Source organism: Tamandua tetradactyla, chromosome 17 (genome assembly GCF_023851605.1).
Source record: "Tamandua tetradactyla isolate mTamTet1 chromosome 17, mTamTet1.pri, whole genome shotgun sequence".
Taxonomy (NCBI): domain Eukaryota; kingdom Metazoa; phylum Chordata; class Mammalia; order Pilosa; family Myrmecophagidae; genus Tamandua; species Tamandua tetradactyla.
This window is the reverse complement of record NC_135343.1, coordinates 3,356,927-3,382,341: the sequence shown is the minus strand read 5'-3', so window position 1 is coordinate 3,382,341 and position 25,415 is coordinate 3,356,927. Positions and strand designations below refer to the sequence as shown.

General features: G+C 37.8%; 1 protein-coding gene and 1 pseudogene across 5 annotated transcripts in view; one reads left to right on the top strand and one right to left on the bottom strand.

Annotated features, from left to right (window-relative positions):
• The window catches only part of C17H2orf92 (chromosome 17 C2orf92 homolog), a 432,030-nt gene that overhangs the window by 27,413 nt on the left and 379,202 nt on the right, over positions 1 to 25,415 (bottom strand). For all 5 annotated transcript variants that reach the window (XM_077133807.1, XM_077133808.1, XM_077133809.1 and 2 more), the window contains 2 exons: positions 3,069 to 3,173; positions 926 to 1,009 (listed from right to left, as the gene is read on the bottom strand). In XM_077133807.1, the coding sequence (XP_076989922.1) occupies positions 926 to 1,009; positions 3,069 to 3,173 (189 nt within the window). The remainder of the gene's footprint in view (positions 1 to 925; positions 1,010 to 3,068; positions 3,174 to 25,415) is intronic.
• Positions 18,337 to 18,837, top strand: LOC143661469 (protein tyrosine phosphatase type IVA 1-like; annotated as a pseudogene).

Here is a 25,415-nt window from a genome sequence, read left to right as displayed (position 1 = left end):
TTTTTATAGCACACATACAAGAGGAGCTAACCCAGAATTCCTGAGAGGAAGCAGCTCCTGGAAAAGCGACCATATCACATGTGGAGATGTCCGCTTTCTAATCAGGAATCGGCAGGCATCACTCTGGGATCCCAACCTCTTCCATCCAACAGCTTCCTGACCCAGAGAAGCATCAGAGACTTACACTTCCTTGTGGTCCTTTCTCAGACCAAAGGCGGTCCTTAGTCTCAACCCCTGACCCCACAGCACAGGTATCAGACAGAACAGATTTCACTGGAAATTGGACCCTTCCTTGAGCGCATAGCTTGTGGGACTGGACTTTTCCTCTAGAGCTCAGCTCCCTGCTAAAGAGGACGTCCCTGGACCTCAGGTCTTCTCAAATGCAAAGTGAACTTAAACTTTATCAGTGAGTCCCACCTGGAATCACCAAGGGGCTGTAAAACTACTCAGGCAAAGGCCCCACTACAAAGGCACACCATGGAATCTGACCACTGGGGCAGAAGAAGGATGCCCATCTGTAGCAGTCTCCCCGGGATTCTTTTGTTCCTTTAGGGCTGAGACCACAGGAGAAGGTGTGTCTGGACCTCAGAGTCTCGTCCTCTCTAAGGTATGCAGAAATCTCCTGGGCATCACAAGGAGGCAGACATGACTAGCTGGTTGAGGGGTCCTGACATTGTGCAGTTTAATGAGCCCCCAGAACATGCTCACACTGCTGGGGATGAACCGTGTCTGAAGAGCAAGATTCTTCTCAAGAGTCATATTCCATGGTTTTATTATTAGGGAGTTTGACTTAAGAAGATCTTATTTTAGACTCACATAAAGCACCGTCCTTCCCCTCAAAGCCCTGGGAGCAGGTTATCTGGGAGACAAATGAGTAATTCTATTCAAATACGGCATAAATGTTTCACCTGTGGAGGCTACTTACTAAATACTTTAGCCATCTGTTCCGCTGGCTTAATTGAACTTGATGCAAATTCAGTATTTTTTGAGGTCTTTTGTTGTGGAGAACCTATGGGAAAATAAATCTGAGCTGTGATTAAACCTTTTGCTGCATCTGCATGTATTTTTCTATGAATCAATACCGTACATGGTATTTTGAGAGCAGCATCATGCAATGGGCCCACCCTGGGGGAAAAGGCAAAGGACGTGGTATTGCAGTTCAATTTAGAGTGTGTGAAGTTGTAAAAGGACTTGGTTTTCTCATCTGGGGTTAGTTGGAAAGGTGCCAGCCTACAGAATGGCGGTGTGAGAAAGAGGGGAGAAAAAGGACCAACTTGATGTATAAAGCAAAAAGTGCCCCTACCCTCTTCGTTACTCATTGTTATTATCTACTATAAACTTCAATAAATGGCACCAATACCAAAGATGGTTATGCTCATTGCTCCATTTCGAAGGGAGCATGGGAAGGTGATGCATATTTCTCCTTTTTTTTCTCAAAGCAAAATTATCCCTTCATTCAGGAATGATGCTGACAAAGGATGACTGTGATCATGTTGGAAATATGTTGCTTTCTCATGCAAAAGTGAGAAAACTGCTACTCCATACTCTGCATTCAGCAAATCTCTGAGTCTATATTTGGGGTGAAGCTCAGAGGTCTGTGTCTTTCCCTGCTTAGTCTGTTTGTTGCAGAAAGATTTTCTGATTGTGTCATTTACCAATAAAATGAGCAAAACTGAGTGGACTGGGTCAGTGACCTTCACAGGAGAGTGGACTGATTTGTAGACTTGTACTGAGACTCACATGACAATCCATGGATGGGAATTAACTGTGCTAAATGACTTTGCAACCTGGGGAGAGTGTGATCCATACCATCAGGCTTCTCTTGAAGATTGAGATGTCTTGGTGTCCTGGCCCATTAACTCAATGCAAGGGTGAAGGCCCAGGGGACTGGGCAATCCGAATAGGGTGGAGGAAACTGCCCCTCGGTGAGCAGGTTGGCAGGACCCCATCCCCTTCCTATCCTGAGTGTCACAGAGCACTCAGGAAGTGTCTGCAAGGATGCGAAGTTGCAACATGAAACCAGTGACAAAGCTGCGTTGCACATGTATTCCTGATAGTAAGCTGCAGAGACGTTGAGTAATTTGTGCTCATGACAGCCAGACACTACACAGGGAAACGGGAAGAAAGGCCTGTATGGTACATGAGCATGATTTCAAGCGTGACCACTCTGATCCAGTAAATGACAAGGGGGTTGTTCTCTGTTACCAGGACATTGGTGAATCATTAGGAATAGATGTAATTAAATCATGTAACAAAAAATATGTTTGTCATTAAGTGATCTTGATAAAATGTTGTATAAGACAAACTGAGAAGAAAATGTAGGAAAATATTCATATTTCATCTGAGTTGTGATTTATAAAATGGCTTGGCATGGTAGTTCTAAAACGTTTACTCTTAGTCTTATAATTTTAACATGCTTCAAATGCCTACCTTAGCCAGATAAGTATATGACCCTTTTCTATTTCCTTCCTACTGCATATGTCACCCATTTTAAACTTTTCCTTGCCATTTTGTGTTATGTGGGGTACACTTATATATTTTATACATAAATAGCCAGCTTCTTCATCTTTGCTTTGGCATTTGAGTTCCATTACAGGGGAGGAGTCTGCTTTAATCCTCCATGCAAATATAATTGTGTAGCTGATGCTGCAGGGTGGTGTGATGAGGAGGGACGTGGGGAGGCTGGGCTGTCCTGAGTCCTGCCGGTGACAGGGCCATGGCTGCATGTTGAATGGAAAGTAACTATGTTAGCCGTGGGCTTGTCCTACCAGGAATGGTAAACCACACTTGCAAAGTTGGATCTTGTCCTCTAATATCCTGGAGCAGGAGAACCTGCCTGACAGGTGTACTTTGCAATCACCCCAAATACAAGAATATTTTCTCTTTAGACTGCAGACTTCCATAGTTGATAGAAGATTTATGGGAAATTTTGGGCTTTTCTTTCTTTTACATCTCAATTTAGGTTTGCCCCAATACTGTAAAGAATGCTAAAATAATGGGTAAAACATTTAATAAAATAAATAAGCTTTTAGACATATATGTACTTATAAGTTAAAACATATACTTGCTTGGTTCCATGATGTTCTTTGTAGTTGATTTGGCTTCTGACTGTATCATATCATCAAATTTAGGATTATATGGAACTTTAGAGGATGCGTGCCCTAGAATTTCATCTTAAGTAAAGTAAACAAAAGCATGTTAATACCAATAATACAACATTGAGATATGTTGCTCTGTCCACAAATACAGGGAATGAATGGTGTAAACTTGATGGAGATGTGACCATACGGTCTAAAATACCTTGTCCTGGGAAGGGGAGCTCCATCATCCTGAATCATTTCTGAAAAACTGCAATTGCATTAGATGTCCTGTCCAGTAAATATTGCCCACTAACGATATCTGGCTAGAAACTGCCTCAAATATCATAGTGTTTAGGGTCATAATTTTCCTACCTGCTTTTGTAGTCATTCTGGCTCCCTCTCTGAGACTTTTCCCAAGCTGCCCCAGAAAAAATTAGATGGAGGGTTTGTGGGTAGAAATGAAGCATAACAGATTTGCTCATAAAAACCATTGCTAATTTTTCAATTAAAAATATATATTCATTTTCATCCCCTTTGTTTCAGATTTTTATTGTGGTAAATATACATTAACATGAAATCACTTTAACCATTTCAAAGGGCACAATTCAGTGACATTATGTACATTGACAATGTTGTGTAACTTTCACCAACCTCCATTTCCAGAATATTTTCATCATATTGAACATAAACTTTGTATCTATTTAGGCAATAAGCTACACCCATCCCCACCTCATCACCATCTCCCAGTAATAACAGTTCTGCTTTCTGTCTCTAAGAATTGCCCATTCTAGATATCTCATATAAGTGGAATCATACCATTTTTGTCTTTTGTGAGTGGTTATTTCACTTAGCATAATGTTTTCAAGGTTCATCTTTTCATGGTTTAATAATATCCCAACTATGGGCATGTATCACATTTTGCTCACCCACTTTTTTTTTCAGTTTTTAATTTTTTTAAGCACATACATTCTTAACATAACGAACATTCCATACATGGTGTACAATCAGTGGCTCACAGTATCATCACATAGTTGCATATTCATCACCATGATCATTTTTTAGAACATTTGCATCACTCCAGAAAAAGAAATAAAAAGAAAAAAAAACTCATACATACCATACCCCTTACCCTTCCCTCTCATTGACCACTAGTATTTCCATCTACCCAATATATATATATTTTAATTTTAACATTTGTTCTCCCATCATTTATTTATTTTTAATCCATACGTTTTACTCATCTGACCATACTGTAGATAAAAGGAGCATCAGACACAAGATTTTCACAATCACACAGTCACATTATGAAAGCTTTATCATTATACTATCATCTTCAAGAAACATGGCTACTGGAACACAGCTCAACAGTTTCAGGCACTTCCCTTTAGCCTAATACACTTTAAACTAAAAAAGGAGATATCTATGCAATGCATAAGAATAACCTTCAGGATAACCTCCGACTCTATGTGAAATCTCTCAGCTACTGACACGTTGTTTTGCCTCATTTCTCTCTTCCCCCTTTCAGTCAAGGTTTTCTCAATCCCTTGGTGCTGAGTCCCAGCTCATTCTAGGATTTCTGTCCCACGGTGCAGGGAAGTTTACACCCCTGGGAGTCATGCCCCATGTAAAGAGGGGGAGGGCAGTAAGTTTGCTTGCCATGTTGACTGAGAGACAGAGGCCACATCTGAGCAACAAAAGAGGTTCTCTGGGGTGACTCTTAGGCTTAGTTTTAAGTAGGCTTAGTCTATCCTTTGCAGGGCAAAGTTTCATATGAACAAACCCCAAGATTGAGGTCTCAGCCTATTTGGTTGTCTCCACTGCTTGTGAGAACATCAGGAATTCTCTAAATGAGGAAGTTGAACTTTCCCCCTTTCTCGCCATTCCCCCAAGGGGACTTTGCAAATACTTTTTTATTCACTGTTCAAATCACTCTGGGATTTATCGGGGCATCACTCTGGACAAACCTAGAAAATCTCATGCCCTCTCCAAGGTTCCATCACTTACAGTGTTCAATTAAGCTGTCCATATAAGTTATATTTGGAAGTGCACCAGTCAAAATATAAATTTTGTACCAAATAAACATTTTTTGCTTTAGTCTCACACATAAGTTAAAGTTTAAAATATGAATTACCATCTATTTTCAACACCCTGCAATATTGACATTCCTTTGTTCTTCCTCAGGCAAAAGCATTTTTTAATTTGCACATTTAGTTACTATCATTGTACATTCTAGGCATTCCTAGGTTATACCATTTCAGTCTTTATCATCTATCTTTCCTTCTAGTTTCCCCCAGCCCTCTTCCCTCTGTCTTCCCTCTTCTCACATTCAGCTTCATTCAGTGTGCTTACATTATTGTACTATAATTATCACCCACTTTATTGATGAACACTTTGGCTGTTTCCACCTTTTGGCCTCTGGGGATAATGCTGCTAGACTGTTGATGTACCAGGATCTGTCTGAATCTATTATTCAATTATGTGGATTATATATGTAGATGCGGGATAGCCGTGTCACACGGAGAGTCTATGTTAACTTTCTCGGGAACCTCCAAGTTGTTTTCCACAACAGCTGCACCACTTTACCTTTCCGCTTACAATTCCCAAAGTTTCCAATTTCTCCATATCTGCTCCAACACTTATTATTCTCCATTTCTTTACAACTAGCCATTCTAGTGGACATGCGGTGGTTTTGATTTGCTTGGTTTTGATTTGCATTTCCCTAATGGCTCTTGATGTTCTGCATCTTTTCATGTGCTTTCAAAGAATGTCTATTCAAGCCCTTTGCCCATTTTTTTTTAAGTGGCTTAAAACACAAATTTATTATTTTAGACTTCTCTATTTCGTAAGTCCAACACAGATTTCACTGGGCTAAAATCAAAGTATCAGAAGGTCTGTGTTCATATCTGAAAGCTCGAGGGAAGATTTTTTTCCCTGATTTTGCCAGTTTTTAGAGGCCAACTCTGTTTCTTGGCTTGTGGCCCCTTCCTCCATCTCAAAGCCAACAACACAGCATCTCTGCTTCTGCTTCCATCATCATAGCTTTCTTTGGTTCTTTCTTCCACTTTAAGGACCCTTGGATTATGCTGAATCCACCCAGATAATCTAAGACATTTTCCCTATTTTAAGGTCAGTTGATCAGCAATTCCATCTGGAATTTTAATCACCCTGTGCCGCATAACCTAACATTTCAAAGGTTCTGGGGATGAGGACATGGACATTACCGGGGAAGGGTTATTGCTCTGTTTATGACAACAAATGAATTTGTGAATCAGGTTGTTTATGTTTACAAAACAGCCTGATACAATTTTTATTAGAAAATTTTAATGCAATTTTATTGAGATATATTCACACACCATGTAATGCATCCAAAGTACACAATCAATGGCTCACAGAATCATCACATAGTTATATATTTTTAGAAATGTGCCAAAATCAATTTTAGAACATTTTCATTACTCCAAGAAATAAAACAAAATAAAATTAGTTAAAATAGAAAAGCACCCAAAACATCCCATACTGCTTATTCCTCCCTCTTACTTGTTTATTTATTTTTGTCTTTTATTATTCACCTGCCCATACACTGGATAAAGGGAGTGTCAGTCATAGGTTTTCACAATCACATGGTCACACAATAAAAGCTATGTAGTTATACAACCATTGTCAAGAATCAAGTCTACTGGAGTACGTTAAATAGTTTAAGGTTTTTCCTTCTAGCTATTCTACCACACAAGAAACTTAAAAGGAATATATATATATATATATATATATATATATATATATATATATATAATGCATAAGAATAACCTCCAGAATGACCTCTTGACTCTATCTGAAATCTCTTAGACACTGACACTCTGTTTTGTTTCATCTCTCTTCCCCCTTTTGGTTAAGAAGGCATTCTCAATCCCACAATGCCAGGGCTCAGCTCTTCCCTGAGAGTCATGTTCAATGTTGTCAGAGAGACTTACTTCCCTGGGAGTCATGTCCCATGTCCCATATAGTGGGGAAGGTAGTGAATTTATTTGCAGAGTTGGCTTTGAGAGAAAGGCCACATTAGAGCAACAAAAGAGGTTCTCTGGGAGTGACTCTTAGGCATAATTATAAGTAGGTTTAGGTTTGCCACTACAGGGATAAGTTTTGTAAGGGTAAGCCTCAAGATCAAGGGCTTGACTTATTAAATTGGCAGTCCCTAATGCATGCAAGAATATCAGGAATTCCCAACATAGAGGTTAATATTTCCACATTTCCCTCCAGTCCCTTAAGGGGACTTTGCAAATATTTTTTTATTTTCTACCAAAGATACTCTGGGATATATCAGGGTATTGTATTAACCTGTACAGAATAACAACATCACATTCCCTGTTCTAGGTTGCATGTAATTATATTGTTTAAATCAACTGACCATACAGGTTAAATTAGTGTGCTACAGAAAATATATGTATAAATCTGATATAAAGAAAATCTCTTCCTTTGGTCTTACACAGAAGTTGTAGTTTTAAAATACCATCAATATCATCCCTGTTTTCAGTTCTTCCAAGTGTATACCTAATAGAGGGGTTGCAGGATCATATGGCAACCTTATACCTAGCCTCCTGTGGAACTACCATACTGCCCTCCAGAGAGGCTGCAGAATTCTACTTCTCAATCAACAGTGAATAGGAATCTCTTCTCTCTCCACATCTCCTCCAGCACTTTTGTCTTTCTGTTTATTTTTAAAACAATTTTATTCATACACCATGCAAACCATCCAAGTGAACAATCAATGGTTCCTGGTATAATCCTGGTAATAGTCACATAAGTACACATTCACCACCACAATCTACATGAGAACATTTCTCCTTCTTCTATAAAGAAAGAAGAGAAAAAATAAAAAATAAAGAATAAAAAAACAGAATGGAGAAACAACAGCAACAAATCCCCTGCCCTCCCTTATAAACCCCTCTTATTGGCATTTAGATTTGATACACTGCCTTTGTTACAATTAATGGAAGAATATTAGAATGCTACTGTTAACCATAGACCCTAGTTTGCATTGACTGTATTTTTTCCATATACTATCCCGTCATCAACACCTTGCAATAGTGACATTCATTTGTTTTCCCTCATGTGAAAACTTTCTTATATTTGTACATTTAATCACCATGATTGTCCACTCTATGTTTTGCTAAGTTATATGTTTATAACTTATATAAGCTATATATAGTCCCAGTTTTTATCCTCCATCTTTTCTTCTGGGGTCATACATGCCCCTAGTCTTTCTCTTTTGACCATACTCATTCAGCTTTGTCCATTATACTTACAATATTGTGCTATCACAAGTAGTATTGTGCTATCCATTTCTGGATATTTACAATCAATCCTGTTGAACATTCTGTACTCCTTCAGCATCGAATGTCAGATCACTACCCTCTTTCTATCTCCTAAAAACCTGTGTTCTTAACAAAGTTTTCTCATTATAGTTAGTTCATATTAGTGCAACCATACAGTATTTGTCTTTTTCTTTCTGGTTATTTTCACTCAATATATGTCCTCAAGTTTCATCCATGTTGTGGAGTGCATCATGACTTTATTCCATCTTACAGATGCACAGTATTTGATCCTATATATTTATACCACAGTTTGTTTATCCACTCAACCATTGACGGACATTTGGGCTGTTTCCATCTCTTGGAGATCATGAATAGTTCTGCTATACACATTGGTGTACAAATGTCTGTTCAGGTCCCTGCCTTCAGTTCCTCCAAGTATATGCCTATTAATGGGACTGCTGGATCATATGGCAATTCTATACTTAGCTTCCTGAGGAACCGTCAAACAGCCTTTCAGAGCTTTCCAGAATACAATTCTATATTTCCATCAACAGTGAATAAGTATAACTCTTTCTCCACATCCTTTCTAGCATTTGTAGTTTTCTGGTTTTTTTTAAATAATGGCCATTCTAGTAGGTGTGAGATGTTACTTCATTGTGGTTTTGCTGTGCATTTTCCTAAAAGCTAGTAAAGTTGAGCATCTTTTTATATGTTTTTTTGATTCATTTGTATTTCCTCTTCTGAAAAGTGTCTGTGCATTTCTTTTGTCCATTTTTAACTGGGTTGTATATCTTTTTGTTGTTGAGCTGTAGGATCTCTTTATATGTTCTGGATTTTAAACCCTTATCTGATATGTGGTTCCCAAGCATTTTCTCCCATTGTGTAGGCTGCCTTTTACTTTCCTGACAAAGTCCTTTGATGCACAAAAGTATTCAATGTTGAGAGATCCCATTTATCTATTTCTTCTTTCATTGCTTGTGCTATTGGTATAAGATCTAGGAAACCACCTCCTATCATAAGATATTTAAGATATTTCTCTACATTTTCTTCTAAAAGTTTTATGGTCTTAGCTCTAATGTTTAGTCTTTGATCACTTTTGAGCTAATTTTTGTACAAGATGTGAGAAGGGGTCCTCTTTTATTCTCTGGATATGGATATCCAGTTCTCCAAGCACCACTTGTTGAAAAGGCTGCTCTGTCCCAGTTGAGTTGACTTGACTGCCTTACCAAAGATCAATTGTCCATAGATGAAAGGGTTTATTTCTAAACCCTCAGTTCAACTCCATTGGCCAATATCCTTATCTTTATGCCAGTATCATGCTGTTTTGACCACAGTGGCCTTGTAATATGCATTAAAGTCAGGTAGGGTGAGACCTCCCACTTTATTTTTCTTTCACAAGATATTTTAGCTATTGGGGCATCCTCGCCTTCCAAATAAATTTTATTATTGGTTTTCTATTTCTTCAAAGTAAGTTATTGGGATTTTAATTGGTATTACAATAAATCTATAAATCAATTTGTTTAGAACTGACATCTTATCTAAACATAGTCTTCTAATCCATGAACACAGTAGGTCCTTCCATTTGATTTCTTTTAGCATTTTTAAAAATAGTTTTCTGTATATAAATCTTTTATATCCTTGATTTAAGTTTATTCCTAAATATTTTATTCCTTTGGTTGCTATTGTAAATGGAATTTTTTCCCTTGATTTCCTCCTCAGATTGCCCATTACTAATGTATAGAAACACTACTGCTTTTGCATATGGATCTTGTATCCTGCCACTTTGCAGTACTCGTTTATTAGCTCTAGTAGCTTTGCTATAGATTTTTATGGATTTTCTACATATAGGATCACATTATCTGCAAACAGGGAAAGTTTTACTTCTTCCTTTCCAAGTTGGATTCCTTTTATGTCTTTTTCTTACCTAAGTGCTCTATTTAGAACTTCCAGCACAATGTTGAATAACAGTAGTGACAGTGGGCATCCTTGTCTTGTTCCTGATCTTAGAGGGGAAGCTTTCAGTCTTTCCCCATTGAGGATGACATAAGCTGTAGATTTTTCATATATGTCCTTTATTGTGTTGAGGTCCTCTTTACCTATCTTTTAAGTGTTTTCATCAAGAAACGATGGTGGATTTTGTCAAATGCCTTTTCTGCATCAATCAGGATAACCCTGTGATTTCCCCTTTGATTTATTGATGTGGTATATTACATTAATAGATTTTCTTGTGCTGAACCACCCTTACATACCTGGAATGAAATTCACCTTGTCATAGTGTATACTTTTTTAATGCTGCTGGATTTGATTTGCTAGTATTTTGTTGGGGATTTTTGCATCTATATTCATTAAAGAGATTGGCCTGTATTTTTTTTTCTTGTAATATCTTTGTCTGGCTTTGATATTAGGGTGATATTGGCTTCCTAGAATGTTTTCGTCCTCTTCAATTTTTTTAACAGTTGCATAATATTCCATTTAATGTCTGTACCATGGCTTGTTTAAACAGTACCCTAATTTTGGGCATCCAGTTTGCTTTTAGTTTTTTTGCTGCTCCATGCAATGCTTTGGTGACAAACCTCCCATGTACACTTCCGGCAGTAAAGCTGAGGGTACACAGGTGTTTACACAGTGTGTGATGGGTCGTGTAGATCTTTCCCAGATGCCTTGGTGTAGGGGCATTTGTGTCCATTTTTCTAATCGTGAAACTGAGACTCAGAAGTTCAGTAACTTGCTGAAAGTTTAGGGCTTGGAACACCAGGCTCCTGGGTTCAACCATCAAAATCACTGCTGGTGATGATGGGTTCGCAGTGAGCTCTTGGCATTTTTGCCTGCTGCCTCTGCTGGCCACTCTATGGCTGGGAGGCAGCTGGGTTTTTATTTCAATGATATTTATTCAATAAATGAATGAATCTGTCAGAAACTTGAGTTCTTCTTCCCACCAGTAAGCCTATCCACATAACTCCTAACAACACCTGTTCAGGAGAAGCAGGAGAATTGGCAGTTTGAACTGTAGGAAGTAGCTGTAGCAAAGAGTAATAGTCTTGCCTAGGTTTCTTTTCCTTCTGGAAATGCATCCAAAGCCATTTACCTTTAGTGACCACCTCCTAAATTTGTAGTAGATGGTGATGTTAAAGAAGAAGAAGTTCAGGTGAGTAAAATGAGGTGTGAAATGTCTGTCTTTCCAGAGATGGAAAATGAGGGTTTTCATCTTTGAGAAATCAGGTGCTTTTCAAAATACCTGGACTTTCAGTCGTTAGATAGGAAATGCACATATCTTTTTTTCTTCCTGTGAGAATAGCCTTTTTATTCAGCAGACTGCATCTAGTAAATCTCTGAGTGTACTCTTTTATTTTTTTCGTGAGCAGTGATTATTTTTTCCCTTTATTTGAGAAGATGTGGGTTACAGAATAATCCTGTATAAAACATGGGATTCCATATACCACCATATTTCAACACCTTGCACAAGTGTGGAACACCAAATAGATACTTTTAAGGAGCAATCTTTTTTTATTTTATTATTTTTTTTTATTAATTAATGGGAAAAAAAAGAAATTAACCCAACATTTAGAAATCATACCGTTCTACATATGCAATCAGTAATTCTTAACATCATCACATAGATGCATGATCATCGTTTCTTAGTACATTTGCATCGGTTTAGAAGAACTAGCGACACACCAGACAAAGATATAGAATGTTAATATAAAGAAAAGAAATAAAAGTAATAATAATAATAAAAAAAACAAAAAACAAAAAACAAAAACAAACAAACAAACAAACAAAACCTATAGCTCAGATGCAGCTTCATTCAGTGTTTTAACATGATTACTTTACAATTAGGTATTATTGTGCTGTCCATTTTTGAGTTTTTGTATCTAGTCCTGTTGCACAGTCTGTATCTCTTCAGCTCCAATTACCCATTATCTTACCCTGTTTCTACCTCCTGCTGGACTCTGTTACCAATGACATATTCCAAATTTATTCTCGAATGTCCGTTCACATCAGTGGGACCATACAGTATTTGTCCTTTAGTTTTTGGCTAGACTCACTCAGCATAATGTTCTCTAGGTCCATCCATGTTATTACATGCTTCATAAGTTTATCCTGTCTTAAAGCTGCATAATATTCCATCGTATGTATATACCACAGTTTGTTTAGCCACTCGTCTGTTGATGGACATTTTGGCTGTTTCCATCTCTTTGCAATTGTAAATAACGCTGCTATAAACATTGGTGTGCAAATGTCCGTTTGTGTCTTTGCCCTTAAGTCCTTTGAGTAAATATGCAGCAATGGTATTGCTGGGTCATATGGCAATTCTATATTCAGCTTTTTGAGGAACCGCCAAACTGCCTTCCACAGTGGTTGCACCATTTGACATTCCCACCAACAGTGGATAAGTGTGCCTCTTTCTCCGCATCCTCTCCAGCACTTGTCATTTTCTGTTTTGTTGATAATGGCCATTCTGGTGGGTGTGAGATGATATCTCATTGTGGTTTTGATTTGCATTTCTCTAATGGCCAGGGACATTGAGCATCTCTTCATGTGCCTTTTGGCCATTTGTATTTCCTCTTCTGATAGGTGTCTGTTCAAGTCTTTTTCCCATTTTGTAATCGGGTTGGCTGTCTTTTTGTTGTTGTTGAGTTGAACAATCTCTTTATAAATTCTGGATACTAGACCTTTATCTGATATGTCATTTCCAAATATTGTCTCCCATTGTGTAGGCTGTCTTTCTACTTTCTTGATGAAGTTCTCTGATGCACAAAAGTGTTTAATTTTGAGGAGCTCCCATTTATTTATTTCCTTCTTCAGTGCTCTTGCTTTAGGTTTAAGGTCCATAAAACCGCCTCCAATTGTAAGTTTCGTAAGATATCTCCCTACATTTTCCTCTAACTGTTTATGGTCTTAGACCTAATGTTTAGATCTTTGATCCATTTTGAATTAACTTTTGTATAGGGTGTGAGATATGGGTCTTCTTTCATTCTTTTGCATATGGATATCCAGTTCTCTAGGCACCATTTATTGAAGAGACTGTTCTGTCCCAGGTGAGTTGGCTTGACTGCCTTATCAAAGATCAAATGTCCGTAGATGAGAGGGTCTATATCTGAGCACTCTATTCGATTCCATTGGTCGATATATCTATCTTTATGCCAATACCAAGCTGTTTTGACCACTGTGGCTTCATAATATGCCTTAAAGTCCGGCAGCGCGAGACCTCCATCTTCGTTTTTTTTCCTCAAGATGTTTTTTGCAATTCGGGGCACCCTGCCCTTCCAGATAAATTTGCTTATTGGTTTTTCTATTTCTGAAAAATAAGTTGTTGGGATTTTGATTGGTATTGCATTGAATCTGTAGATCAATTTAGGTAGGATTGACATCTTAACTATATTTAGTCTTCCAATCCAGGAACATGGTATGCCCTTCCATCTATTTAGGTCTTCAATTTTTTTTTTTTTTTTTTAAGTTTGAGCAGGTTTGGTACTAATTGTTTCTTGAATAGTTGGTAGAATTCATACATGAAGCTATCAGGTCCTGGACTTTTTGTTTTGGGGAGGTTTTTGATAACTGATTTGATCTCTTTACTTGTGATTAGCTTGTTGAAGTCTTCTATTTCTTCTTGAGTTAGTGTTTATTATTCATACTTTTCTAGGAAGCCATTCATTTTGTCTAAATTGCTAGTTTGTTAACATATCGTTGCTCATAGTATCATCTTATTACCTCCTTTGTTTCTTCAGGGTCAGTAGTTATGTCCCCCTCCCATTTCTGATTTTATTTGCATTCTCTCTTTTTTGTCAGCTGAGCTAAGAGTTCATTGATTTTACTGATTTTTCTCAAAGAACCAACTTCTGGTTTTGTTGATTCTCTCTATCGTTTTCATGTTCTCATTTTTCTGCTCTAATCTTTGTATTTCTTTCCTTCTGTTTGCTTTGGAGTTAGTTTGCTGTTCTTTCTGTAGTTCCTTCAGGTGAGCCATTAATTTTTCAATTTTTTACTGTTTCTTCTTTTTTAATATAGGTGTCTAGGGCAACATATTTCCCTCTCGGCACTGCCTATCCTCCATCTCATAAGTTTTGATATGATGTGTTCTCATATTTATTTACCTCAAGATATATAATGATTTTTCCTGTAATTTCTTCCTCGACCCATTGGTTGTTTAAGAATGTGTTGTTTGACCTCCATCTATTTGTGAAATTTCCAGACTTCTGCCTGTAATTGATTTCCAACTTCATTTCATTATGATCTGAGAAAATGTTCTATATAATTTTGCTCTTCTAAAATTTATTCAGACTTGCTTTGTGACCTAACATGTGGTCTATCCTGGAGAATGACCCACGTGCACTTCAAAAGAATGTGTATCCTGTTGTGGGGTGTGATGTTCTGTAAATGTCTGTTAAGTCTAGTTCATTTATCATACTATTCAAAATCTCTGTTTCCTTATTAATCCTCTGTCTAGATGTTCTATCCATTGATGAAGTGGTGTATTTAAGTCTCCAACTTTCACCGTAGAAGTATCTACTTCTACTTTCAGTGTTGCCAGTGTTTGCCTAATGTATTTTGGGGTACTCTGGCTTGCTGTATAAATATTTGTAATTATTTTGTCTTCTTGATGGATTGCCCCTTTTATTACTACATAGTGTACTTCTTTGTCTCTTTTTAAATTTTTTCTTCAATGATTTTTCATTGAGATATAATCACCTAAAGTGTAAATCAGTGGTTCACAGTATCATCATAAAGCTGTGCATTCATCATTACAATTGATTTTTTAATACTTTCATTACTTCAAAAGCAATAAAAATAAAAGTAAAAAAAGAACACCCCAAATACCCTATAACCCCTGATTTATCTATTTTTTTCTTTTTTTTTCTCTTACTTTTCTATCCATTCACTGGATAAAGGGAGTGTCAGCCACAAGTTTTTCATACTCACATGTTCATATCTTAAAAGCTCTATAATTGTTCATCTACAAGAATCAAGCCTATTTTATATAAATAGTTTCAGGAATTTCCCTCTAGCTACTCCATTACAGCAAAAACTTAAAAGGGATGTATATATACTGTATAAAAATAACCTCCAGAAAGTCCTCTTGACTCCATTTGAAATATCTCAGTCACTGAAACTTTATTTTGTTTCATTTCTCTTTCGCTTTTTGATCAGAAGTCTTTCTCATTCCCATGATACCAGGGCCAGGCTCATCTCCTGGAATCATGTCCCACATTGCCAGGGAGATTTACACCCCTGGGAGTCATATCCATGTAGCTGGAAGGGCAGTGAGCTCACCTGCAGAATCGGCTTAGAGAGAGACCATATTTGAGCAAAGAAAGAGGTTCTTGGGGAGGGAGTGACTCTTAGGCATAATGATAAGTAGGCTTCACTTCTCCTTTGCAGGAATAAGTTTCATCAGATTGGCAGTCCCCATTGCTAACATTAATGAGGCAACTTTGAGAGTTAAAGTTAAGAACAGAGTTATCAGGAGGTAGAAAGAGGGTAGAGATTGGGAACTTGAAGCTGAAGGAGTACAGAATGTTCAACAGGCCTGATTGTAAAGACCCAGAAATGGATAGCACAATATTTTCTGATGGTGGCACAATATTATAAATACACTAAATGAAACTGAGTGTGAGTATGGTTGAGGGAGGAAGGCTGGGGGCACGTATGGCACCAGAAGGAAAGATAGAAGATAAAGGCTAAGATGGTATAACTTAGCATGCCTAGTGTGGACAATGAAGGTGATTTAATGTACAAATATAAGAATGGTTTTGCATGAGGGAGAACAAATGAATGTCAGTGTTGCAAGGTGTTGAAAATGGGATGATATATGGGAAAAATACAATCAATGCTTACTAGGGTCTACAATTAACATTGTAACATGCTTCCATGGAATGTAACAAAGGCAATGCACCAAAGCTAAAAGCCAATAATTAGATGATATGAGGGAAGGGTATGGAACATTTTTAGGAAGAAATGGAAATGACTTAATATAGACTGTGGTGGTGAAGGTGTGGCTGTGTGATTTTACTGGGAACCATTGATTTTTTACTTAGGTTGGACTGTATGATATATGAATAAAACTAAAAATGAACAGAGAGACACAAGTGCTGGAGAAGATGTGGGGAGACAGCAGTATCTATTCACTGTTGGTAGGGAAGTAGAATGGTGCAGTCCTTCTGGAGGGCAGTGAGATGGTCCCAAAGGAGGCTAGGGGTGGGGTTGCTGTATGATCCTGCAACCCCTTAATTAGGTGTATACTTGGAGGAACTGAGAGTGGGGACAAGAATGAACATTTGCACACTGGTGTTTATGGTGGCAGTGCTCATGAACTGTAATGGAGGGAGGTAACCTAAGGGTAAATTGACTGAAGACTGGAAGGGGGACTGAGGTGTATACACACAATACACTGTTGAGTGGCTGCAAGAAGCAATAAAGTTGTGAGGTCTGCAACTAGGTGAACGAATGGTGAGGACAGTAAGCTGAGCGAAATAAACCTGAAACAAAAAGACAAACAATATAAAGCCTCTCTAATATGGGCTAACTATAATATGCAAACTCTGAGAATTGAACTTGAGAACATGGGTTATAAGTGGAAAGCCTATCGTTAAGGTTCCTAGATTGTAAGCTCTTGCAGCAGTCACATCTATTCTGGAGTTACAACTGTTATTTCTAAATTCTGATATGCTGAGCTCTTTGTGTAAAACCTGGTCATTTCATGGAATTTGGGGTATTTGTGGGACACCTGAGACACAGCTAGAGTTCTGTAGCTATGAAAGTCAGCATTACCCCCCACAGAAACTGTTAAAAACAGTATAAAAGTAATCTTCAATTAGAGATATGAATGAAGCTGATCTGGGTAGAACTAAGGCAAATCAGACTAAAGGGTAAAGGATGATATTGACTGCATTTTAAAACCTCAACTTCTGTGTGAGACCAGAGGAAGAGATGTTTATTTGATGTAAAATTTAACTTGTCTGATCAGTGTATTCAAAAACCATAATTACATGGGTCCATGAACAAAGAGTGAGATCTTGGTTTGTACAGGTCAGTGTGATGCCACGATAAATCCCAGAGTAAGCTGGGCAGAAGATTAAAATGTATTTGCAAAGTTCCTTTGAGAGACCATGGAAAATGATGGAAGTATTAAACATCTTTGTCTCTTGTTTTACATTTGAAGTCTAATTTGTCTGATATTAGGATAGCTACCCCCACTCTTTTCTGGTTGTTGTTTGCATGAAATATCTTTTCCCAACCTTTCACTTTCAATCTATTTTTCTCCTTGGGTCTAAAATGAGTCTCTTCCTCAGCTGCAGGCTGGCTCGGTGACATGCTTTCTTCGGAGCTGCTCACTGTATGGTAGAGCCTGGTGCCACCATGACCACCTGCTCCACTGCCACCCCACAACGACCACCATTGCCCCATGCCCAGGAGTCACCACCACTACCGCCTCCTGTTTTGCAGCCTCATGACTGCCTGTAGGGTGAGGTCACAATTTTCAGTGAGTAAACATTTTCCTCAGTTCTGTGGTGTTCTTGGTCACACATTATGGAGTTTCTGGATGGCATGGGAGATTGCTACCAGGCACAGCACAACCTCTGCAGACAAGTGAACTGTACAGACTCATTAGTACTCCAAGAAGAAACTGCCATAAGAGTGGTCAGCTTGGACACAGAAGTGTTGAATTGAAATCTGCAAAGCATTTTACAACAGTTCTGACCTGGATAGGGTAAACCTCAGTGCACTACGTTATATTGCCTCAGTATTACTGGATTGAAGAATCGCTGCTTCTTGTTGGGAGGTTCATTTCATTTCCCATTACTCCCAGCTTCATACACAAAGCACTGAGAATTTCAAGTGGAGTATATTGAGGTAGACTTCAGTTTCTCCACATCATTTCTGTATTCAACTTTTAAAATTCTTTCACAGCCTTATTGAGTGATTTTTAACTAAATTACATGGCTTGAATGAACCACCCAGCCCCTGTGGAAGTCACATATAAGAACAGGAGATTTGTTATTACACACAATCTGACCAATGCAACCTTAAGCAAATTTATAAAGGAACTTAAGAAGAATGGAGTTAGCACAATAGTAAGAGTATGTGAAGCAATGTGTGACACTGCTCTTGTGGAGAAAAGAAGGCATCCATGTTCGTGGTTGGCTTTTTGATGATGGTGCACCACCATCTAACCAGATTGATGATGATTGGTTAAGTCTTGTAAAATTTAAGTGGCTGCATCACTGTTCATTGTGTTGCAGGTCTTGGGAGAGCTCCAGTGCTTGTTGCCCTAGCATTGATTGAAAGTTCAATGAAATATGAAGTTGCAGTAAGTACAGTTAATAAGACAAAAGTGGCATGGGGCTTTTAACAGCAAGAATATTTTGTATTTGCAGAACTATTGTCTTAAAATGTGGCTACATGTCAAAGACTCCAATGGTCGCAGAAATAACCGCTGCATTCAATAAAACTGGGTATCTGATGCTATTACCTTGGAAGTGAAAGTTGAGAGAGGAAGGACCTAATTTGTCAACCATCTTAACCAACATGTCGGCAAGTCCAATGAAGCTTCCTTAGGACTACTGAAAAGCAGATTTACCATGCTACAAGCTTGACAGGATTTTAACCTCTGTGTTTGGGTTACAATCAGCCTATTTAGACACTGAACAAAAGATTCTTTTTGGTCAGCATTTAAAATGGGCTGATCATTTGTAATAGTTGACCTTTCCTGAAAAAAAGACTTACAGTTCATTTAAAATTTGCCCTTTGGGGTGCAACTCAGCCAGGGGATGGGGAGAGGCCTAACAAATGAATGGGAGAGGTCTATGAAATAGTTTTAATAAAATGTGGCTTTTGTCTCGTGCAGAACATGTAGAATATGCTCTTTAATTTAGTAAATTTTTTAAAAGGTAGGGTAGCCACAATAATTCTTAATCAAAATTTTGAAATTGTTGTAATTTTTTTCATATCTATTGGAAGTTGTTTACCAACTATTATCTGTGTTCGAAGTATAATTTATCCTTTTATTCCCAAACTCTCTTGCAAAAAAAAAAAAAAAAGAAGTAGGTTTCTGGAATGATTCAGCAGACATCTAATATTTTATATGCATTTTGAGCTGTTTAACTTACTATTTGGATACTTGATCATTTGTTTTATTATGTAATTGATAAATGGTGATGTGTATTAATGTTAGTTCAACTATATGCTTATACTGTCTGGGAATGTTGGTTATAGTTCTGTGGGAGAAATAATTTGTCAGTATTCACCAACTTGTAAAACCTTAGTGCAAGAGCTTAAACATTTAAATAAATAATGAAATGCAAAAAAAAAAAGTGAGTCTCATGTAAACTGTTTTTTTTTTTTTACATGGGCAGGCACCAGGAATCGAACCCGGGTCCTTGGGCATGGCAGGCAAGCACTCCTACCTGCTGAGCCACCATGGCCCACCCGTAAACTGTTTTTTAATCCACTCTGCCAGTCTGTGTCTTTTGATCGAGGCGTTTAATCCATCAACACTCAATATTATTACTGTAAACGCAGTACTTTTTTTCTACCATTTTGTTTTTTGGATTTTAGATATCATATCTTATTTTTTCTCTGTCTTTTAGCTCTTACTGACAATCTTCATTTCTATATTTTTCTCCAAACTTTTCTCTCATGTATTTTCCTATCTATCTTTAATATTCCTGGTAGAGGAGGTCTGTTGTTCACAAACTCTCTCAGTGTCTGTTTGTCTGAAAATATTTTAACCTCTCCCTCATTTTTGAAAAACTGTTTTGCCAGATATAGAATTCTTGGTTGGCAGTTTTTCTCTTTTAGTATCTTAAATTTATCATACCACTGCCTTCTTGCCACCATGATTTATGCTGAGAAACCCACATGCAGACTTATTGATCTTCCCTTATATGTAATGGATTGCTCTTCTCTTGCTGCTTTCAGAGTCTCTTTGTCTTTGAAATTTGACAATCTCATTAGTAAGTGTCTTGGAGTACGTCTATTCAGACCTAATTTGTTTGGGGTATGCCAAATTTATTGGACCTATAATTTTATGTTTTTCATAAGGGTTCAGAATTTTTCAGTAATTATTTCTCCATTATTCTTCCTGCCCCTTATTCCTTCTCCTCTCCTTCTGGAACACTCATAACATATATATTTCTTTGCTTTATTTTGTCATTCAATTCCTTTGCTCATGTTTTTACATTCTTTTCCCTATCTGTTTTTTTTTGTGTGTGTGTGTGTAGGATTTCAGGTGTTCTGTCCTCTAGTTCACTAATCCTTTCTTCTGCCTCTTCAAATCTGCTGTTACATGGCTCCATTGTGTTTCTCATCTCTTCTACTGTTTCTTTCATTCCAATAAATTGTTACTTGTTTTTGCAAGCTTTCAAGCTCTTCTGTATGGTTATTTGGTGTCTTCTTTATATCCTTCAACTCGGTGATTTAATTTAGAAGATTTGCATGAACACCTTTAATTAGTTGTTTCATCCTCTGTATCTCATTTGAAGAATTAATTTTTACCTTTGACTGGGTCATATCTTCATGCTTCCTAATATGATTCTTTTTTTTTGCTGATATCTAGGCATGTGGTTTCCTTGGTTAGTTTACTGTGGAGGTCATTTTCTCCCTTTTACCTAGTGTTTTCTTGTTGGTTGTCTTTGTTCTCTACCTGTTCTTTGGTATTCAGTTCAACCTATCCTAGAGCTCTAGCATAGCTTATGTTTAACTGATCAAAAATTTTCAGCTGTTGTTTTTCTGGTTCTTGCCAGTTTTATGCTGTGATCTTGGCCCTTCCATCCATTCCAGATTGGTGTATGATGTGTGTCTAGTCACAGAATTCTCCCCAGTTGTTGCATACAGTTCCTGGCTATTTACTAGCTCCCCTGGAGGATGAACTAAATTCCACACCTCCTTATGCCATCATCTTGCCCATACTCTTTTGTTTAGAATTTGTCAGTCAGAAGAGAGACACCTGGGTTACCACCTTCAAAGAAGGAGTTTCATTGTATGGAGGTTAGCAAAGAACATAGCAAAATCTGCCCCCAGGAACAGTAGTCCAAAGGTCCCAACCCACATCATGGTTTGTAGGTGTTGAAGTCTCCAACAAAAGCACCTACCACTCAGGCATTGATGGAATGACATTTATGTATATGGAGGAGACATATTGGTCCTCAATAGCCAGCAGGTCCCTGTCTGCTTCAGGTGCAGGAAGATGGTTTATACACAGTCCTCCTGTGCTTGTGCCACAGTGGAAGGACTCTGTTCCCTTCCCACTGGAAATACATGTAGCAGCAAGGGTGGACCAGGTGCTATAAAACATACATACTTACTCTGGGAATGTTTAAAACCTGTTCAGGGCAAAAGGGGAAGGAATGCACAGGTAAACCTCTATTTGCTGTAGGATGTGTATTATGTGAAGATGCCTTAGGTGGAGTCAGCCCACATTTATCATCCCATCCTAAGAGTCAGGCTAACACATCAAGTCCTGAGTATAGGATTTATTCGTGGGTCACAAGGAGAGGTGGCAGGTTGCATTTGGCTTACACAGAATAGTAGAGAATCTATTACTTTAGGGAGAACTGACAAGTCAAAATACTGACTCTTCCAACTCATGAACAAGATATGTCTCCCTCTTTATTTAAGTCTTCTTTAATTTCTCACAGCAATGTTTTGCAGTTTTCAGTAGACTGGCCTTGTATATCTTTTGTCATATTTAACCCTAGGGATTTAATTTGTGTTGCTATTATTATAATATTTTTAAAAATTCAATTTCTGAGTGTTTATTGCTAGTATATAAAATACAATAGATTTTTGTATATTACAGATCTATCTTGTATATTACAATCTTGTATATTATAATCTTGAAAAACTCAATTACTAATTCTACTAGCTTTTTTTTTGTTAAATTGTATTAGATTTTCCAAATAGACCTTCTCTAAATACAGACTGTTTTACTTCTTCCTTTCTAATTTAGATGTCTTATTTATTTTTCTCTTTCCTTTTTCTTTCTTAACTGATTTCCCTGGCTAGAACTCCAGTACAAGGCTAAATAGAAATGGCAAGCATGAACATCCCTGCTTGTTCTTGATTCTAGGTGGAAAGCATTCATCTTTCACCATTAAGCATGACATTAGCTACAGGTTTTTTAAGGTGCGTGTTTTAGTTTCCTAGGCTGCTCCAAGAAAATGCCATGAAGTGGGTTGCCTTAAACATGAAGAGAATTTATTAGCTTACAGTTTAAATCAAGGTATTATCAAGGTGATGCTTTTTTCAAATTATTTATTTTTATTGATATATAGATTATATTTTCACATACTATGTAATCATCCAAAGTGTACAATAAATGGTTTGCAATATCATCATATAGCTGTGCATTTATCATCACAATCAAATTTTTGTGAAAAATAACATATATACCAAAAAAACAGTAAATTTCAAAGTACATCACAACAATTAGTTGTAGAACAGATTTCAGAGTTTGGTAATGGTTACAGTTCCACAGTTTAAGGTATTTACTTCTAGCTTCTCTAAGGTACTAGAGATTTAAAGAAATATCAATACAATGATTCAGCAATCATACTCATTTGTTAAGCCCTACCTTCTCTGTATAACTCCACCATCACCTTTGATTTTTTTCCCACTCTTTAGTGGTATTTGGGCTATGCCCAGTCTAGTTTTTTCATATTGAAAGGGGCTATCAGTAATATGGGATAGGGGAATGGAAATAGTTGATGTTCTGGAGAGGCTGGGCCCTCTACGTTCAGGACTTATGTGGTCCAGGGACCATCTGGAGGTTGTAGGTTTCTGGAAAGTTACCCTAATGCATGGAAACTTTGAGGAATCTTATATAATGCCCTAGGCGTTCTTAAGGATTGGCAAGAATGGTTTTGGTTGGGGTTTGGCAAGTTATGATAGGAAGCATTGTCTAACTGAAGCTTGTGTAAAAGTGACCTCCAGAGTACTCTCTATTCTGTATTTGAACTCTCTCAGCCACTGCCTTATTTGTTACACTTCTTTCCCCGCTTTTGGTCAGGATGACATTGTTGATCCTATGGTGCCAGGGCCAGTCTCATCCCTGAGAGGACTCTCCCATGCCACCAGGGAGACTTTCCCCCCCGGATGTCATGTCCTACATAGTGGGGAGGGCAACACCAGGGAGACTTTCCCCCCTGGACATCATGTCCTACAGAGTGGGGAGGGCAAGATTTCACTTGCAGAGTTGGACTTAGAGAGAGAGAGGTCACAACTGAGGAACAAAAGAGGTTCTCCAGAAGAAACTCTTAGGTATATCTATAGGTAGATTAGGCTTCTTCACTACCTACAGAAGCTTCACAAGAGCAAGCCTCAAGATGAAGGGCTTGGCCCACTGATTTGGTTGTCCCTAATGTTTGACCCAGTATCAGGGGTTTCTCGGGTGGTAAAGTTCAATAGTTCCATGTTTTTTCTCCCATCCTTCAAGGAATTTTGACAATACTTTCTGACTATCTGCTTAATATACTCTGGGATTTATCCAGGTATTACATTAAACTATACAGGATTAAAGCCCTCATTCTTATACTGGGTTCCCTGTGTCTGGATTGTTTAAATCATCTATCCAGACAGGTGGAGTTAGATTTTGTGCTATGGAAAATTTAGGTCCTGGGAAAAATAAACCTTTCTTCCCTTGGTCTCAAAGAGCAAATGAGGTTCTAAATATAGACAATATCTTCCCTGCCCCTGTATTCTGAATTACATTAACCCTGACCTGATCAGCTTCATTCTTATCTCTAAATACCAGGTTGTACATATATAAAACAGCCTCTCAAAATCCAGAAATAATAATTACCATTCCAGACTAAATGTGACTGCTATAAGAGCTTGCAATCTAGGCCCCTGTCATAAGTATTTTCTAAATGAGACCATACAATATTTGTTTTTTGTTTGTTTGTTTCTGGCTTGTTTTGCCTCAGCAAATGTCCCACAGATTCATTCATATCATTGCATGCCTCACAACTTTGTTTCTTTTTATAGCAGCAGAATATTCAATCATATGTATACACCATCGCTTGCCAACTTACTTCTCAGTCAGGGCATCCTTCAGCCACCTCCATCCATTGGGCATTATGAATAATTTCCAAAGTCCACAGTCCATCAACACTCTCAATGTTAGATACTTCCACTGATCCCAAGGGAAAGACAACCAATAAACACACCCTCACCAATAGAAAATCCAAAAACTTCACCTTAATTCTTGTCCTGCCCCTTCCCCCCACCATTATTTACCTCTGGTGTTGCTGTCTACTGTTGATGTTTTCCTGTTAAACATAACCCATAGCATGCAGTAGTATTTCCCCCACATACTCCACACTTAAACACTCTTTATAAAAGATTGATACCTCTGCAGTAGTTCATGCAAGAACTTATTTATATTTTTAGAATTAATCAGTGGGATATATGGGTCTATACAACCCCTTTCAATCATGTTCACCTTCAATATGGTAATATTACTTATAGACCCACTAGTGAACTGCCTTCACTTCTAGCTATTCCCTTACACTTGAGTTCAACCTCATTAGCTAACTGTTAACTCATCTCTAGCTTCCCTGTATCTCTAGGTGCCCTATATCCTATATTATAAGCCTCCGACTTTACCTCCACCGTGGTCATAAAAGAGGAATCATACAACTCTATCCTGTGTCTGGCTTATTTCACTCAGCGTTATGTACTCAAGGCTTATCCATCTTGTCATGTGCTTTAGGAGGTCATTTCATCTTACTGCTGTATAATATTCCATCATGTGTATATACTGCATTTTGTTAATCCGCTTGTCTGTTCATGGGCACTTGGATTGTTACATCTTTTGACAATTGTGAATAGTGCTGGTATGAACACTGGTGTGAAAATCTCTGTTTGTGTCACTGCTTCCCGCTCTTCTGGGTACATACTGAATAGTGGTATTGCCAGGTCATAAGGCAACTTGATATTTGGTTTCCTAAGGAACTGTGAAACTGTCTTGCATAGTGGCTATATCATTAAACATTCCCACCAGCAGCGTATAACTGTCCCAATTTCT